The sequence below is a fragment of the Propithecus coquereli genome, unplaced genomic scaffold, assembly GCF_000956105.1.
Source record: "Propithecus coquereli isolate 6110/MARCELLA unplaced genomic scaffold, Pcoq_1.0 Scaffold227, whole genome shotgun sequence".
Classification (NCBI taxonomy): domain Eukaryota; kingdom Metazoa; phylum Chordata; class Mammalia; order Primates; family Indriidae; genus Propithecus; species Propithecus coquereli.
Window position 1 is genome coordinate 3,821,032 of NW_012147808.1, and position 4,050 is coordinate 3,825,081.

The 4,050-nt window shown below is 37.4% G+C and overlaps 1 protein-coding gene across 1 annotated transcript; it reads right to left on the reverse strand.

Annotated features, from left to right (window-relative positions):
* Nucleotides 1-1,631: 1,631 nt before the first annotated feature.
* On the reverse strand, nucleotides 1,632-2,621 carry LOC105811043 (olfactory receptor 4A5-like). Its single transcript, XM_012645118.1, has one exon. It carries the CDS (start codon nucleotides 2,619-2,621, stop codon nucleotides 1,632-1,634), a length of 990 nt encoding a protein of 329 aa, XP_012500572.1.
* Nucleotides 2,622-4,050: the final 1,429 nt, after the last annotated feature.

Below are 4,050 nucleotides of genomic sequence, written 5' to 3' on the forward strand. Positions count from 1 at the left end.
AGACTCCACCTCTAAAAAAAAAAATTAAAAAAACAAAGTAAAATATTTTATTACTTGCCCACCTATGCCCCTTCCAGGGCAGTTTTATTGGTGCCATTTGAGAAAGGTCTTTCCCATCAGCCCTGAAGCCTTTGCCTTCCCTTTTCAAGCATGCAGTTGTTTCCTGGTCCTGGCCCTATGGGCCACAGCAGGCCTTGATCCGATGCTGCCAGGAAACCCACGTGTGAGGGTCTGAGTGCACATCTGTATCTAGCTCTGGAAGAGAGGGAAGGTGAGGGAAGTTGGGTGTGTGTGTGCGGAAGCTGGGCAGAGCCCTGGCTAGAGACGTTGGGGAAAGGTGAGCTGGCCCCTGTGTACCCAGCTCCAGTTAAAAAATAAGAGTTTTAAAATATTTTTTCATTTATTAAAGTAAACTTGTACTTTAGACTTCTAGATTCATTGATCCTCCTGTCTGCTTCTGCTACTTTGTATCCTCTGACTAATGTAGCACATGAGGTCCCTAGGTAACAAAATTGTACTATATTCGGAACTCATGCTAAAGGAGTGTGTTTTAGCTGCTCTGTTCACAAAAACAAAAAAATGGGTAACTGCGTAAGATGACAGTTATGTTCATTTGATTCAGTGTAGTAACCTTTTTACTGTTTATGTGTATCCCATAACACCATGTTGTATGCCTTAAATATACATAATAAAATTTATTTGTTAAAAATGTAAATTTTTACAAATCATAGATAGTGTTCTATATTGCCATGAAAGCAATTTTATATTTTTTCTGGTTTCTGATATTCCAAGATGGCTGCTATTGACAAAAAATTTCTTTTATAATATTGAAAAAACTATCATTTTTACTATGACAAATCATTTTTAAGTGTGTAAGTATTTAAATTGAAATTAACATTTAGGGAAACACATTGCTTATGCAAACTAATACATTTCTTTACCAATATGTTCAGCATCATGAAGACAAAATAAGAAGCTTTACTGAAGAATTGCAAAAATGCACATAATTAGTGAGAAAATTCAGAAAAAGAAACTAAAGTGACGTATCTATATGGTAATTAAGAACTAGAATATGTTTTCTTCACCATTCACATTCCAGCCAACAAATTGTCCACTGATAGTTTCTCTAAACAGAATATCATCTGTAAACCAAATGTCGTCAAAGTAGAAATGGATAGACACTGCCCTGGTAGAACAGAAGTAATCTTAAGACAAAATGTATGGAACAGCTAAATGTATGGAAAGCGGCTTTGCTGATAAAATAATGAACATTAAAACTTAAAAACCACCGTTTTGGACCTAGAAATTTGTTCTAAGTGTTAGCCAAATTGATTTCTCATGAATGTGAGTGATAGTAAATTTTCAAAAACAGCTTGTTTTTCCTCTTTGAAAAGAATAAACCACTTTCTTCTAGGTCCCATTTCAATATAAACTATGAAAAATAAAGTTACAAGATAAGCTTAGTTTTATTTTTACTTGTGCTAGGATACCTGTGCCTTTAATTTATGGTGCAGAATTTTTTTATTTGATTGTAATCTCAAAAGATAATTTGTTCTGCTTTTCTGACGATGCTGTATAAATAAAGAGAATCATTTCTAGCGAATCCATTGAATTGACTACACAATCCACTGTTAGAATTTACTGTGTGTTGCCTTAGAACTGGTAATAAACATGTTCAGTGTGGAAGGCATTCTTATTCCATCTATAGTTAAATTTTTACACCAGAGTTTTTCCATAGCATTTTTCATCTCTGAATTTCTCAAGGTATATATTAAAGGATTCAACATGGGAGTGATAACTGTATAAAACACAGTCATGGGTTTATCAATGGGAAAGTTGGAGACAGGTCTAACATACATGAAAATGCAGGGAACAAAAAAGAGGACAACCACGGTGATGTGGGAGCTGCAGGTAGACAGGGCTTTACTCCTTCCTTCCTGACTGTAACTTTTAAGGGAGCTTAGAATGACTCCATAGGAGATGAGTAGAAGGACAAAGACGACCATGCAGATGGCTCCACCATTGGCAACCACAGTGAGACCTATAAAGTAGGTGTCAGTGCACGCAAGTTCCAATAACGGATACATGTCACAGGCAAAGTGGTCGATGACATTAGGGCCACAGAAGGGGAGACTGTACACAAAGACAATTTGGACCACAGAGTGCACAAAACCTCCAATCCAGGCCACCACCAACAGAAGGACGCAAACCCGTTGATTCATGATGGTCAAATAGTGCAGAGGCCTACAGATGGCCACGTAGCGATCATAGGCCATAGCCACCAGAAGGAAAACCTCAGCTCCACCAAACAAGTGTCCTATAAAGAGCTGGCCCATGCATGCTGGGAAGGAAATCGTCTTTTTAACACAGAGTAGGTCTCCAAGCAATTTGGGTGAAATGTTAGTGGAATAAGCAGCGTCCATGAGTGACAGGGAGGCCAGGAAGAAGTACATCGGGGAGCCCAAGGAGGGGCAGCTGATAACAGTCACCACGATGAGCAGGTTGCCCACCATGGTCACAACGTATGCGAGTAAAAACATTACAAATAATGCTTTTTGTCCATCAGGATCCTGAGTGAGGCCCAGGAGGACAAATTCTGTCACATTGTTACTCTCTCCCATTTACTCTTCTGTAAGGCTTGTATCAGAGCTGAGAGTTCAGGAGACCAGCACCTGCAATGAAATGGTGACAGGACTATGAACACACCCACCATGTCACGGAGCACATCTCCATCATCATAACTTCAACAGTGGTTTATGCACAATAAACATTTACTAAGTATCCAGTGAGTTCCTCTTCTAAAGCCTACAGTAGACCTTCCTTTAACAACTTCATTTTCCTCAGATGATTTTGTTTTGCTCCTACAAGTAAAAGTTTCTAAGTCTTAGTGGATATTCTAGAGAGAAGAATATTTAAAGGCCCAACAATATTCGTACATTTATTAATTCCTTAGGTAAAATATGTTATTTCTTGGCTCAAAGGTCAGCTGAGAACAACAGGAAAAGGGTTCTGACTCTCAAGAAATTTACTCTCTGGTGGTGACAGTAAACTTTAAATAAATAAATTGGCACAGAGTCAGTCCTTTGAATTTGTAGCGGTGTGGTATCTTTACGATATGAGCTGTGTAGCACCAAACATAAACCTCTTCTGAAATATTTTACTCAATACTGTTGAATTTCATTGTCATAACTTTGATATCTCATGCCTTAGGGATATTCTGTCTTGATGAATCTCATTAAACATCAAGACACTGGACTTTGAACAATATTAAATAACTACAAAATTATTTAGGATATTATTTTTTTCATTTGACTCAAATTGTCTGCTTTTTAAGAAGCTGAAATTCTCTTCATTTCCTCTTTACCTATAATACAATTCCTATCACACTGACATGCACTATCTTGATTTTCAGCAATTAATTCTGAACTGAACTGAACTAAGTCGTGGCTATCACCAACCACCACATTAACAGCTGGTAGTTTTTTCCAAACTCTTGGGGTGAGCTAGGTAGTGAGGGAGGAGAAAAGAGACACTGAAAAGAGAGGTAAAGATCAGTGGGACAGGTGTTTATTTATAATGATGTTTAGACACTGAGAATGCTCAAAAATAGAACTTCAGTGTCCAGATTACAAAAAGAAGCAACTCAATGATAATTCCAAGCTCAGTGTAAGAAGACATGGGTTTGAGACATTTTCTAACTGTAATCACAAATGTGTCTCAGTTTGCTCATTGTTAAATAATAGGAGTGAACAAAACAGTCTCAGAATCCTTCGTATTGGATCTATCTATGATACTGTCAATGAAGTCCTACTTTATTCTACTCTGCTGACTTTTTTTTCTTTTTTCTTATTTTTTATAATAAAATAGTAATTTCCCAGATTATCACTGTTCCTTTCAAAATGTAAGCCGGTGACAAATGGGATTTGATCATTACAGTGAGCAAATAATGACTATATGTTTCTCATTGGGGCATACCTATTTATGATCCGAGGCATCCTTGGAAAGAGAGCACAGCACAGTAGTGAATAATGTGGACTCTGGAGCCAACTG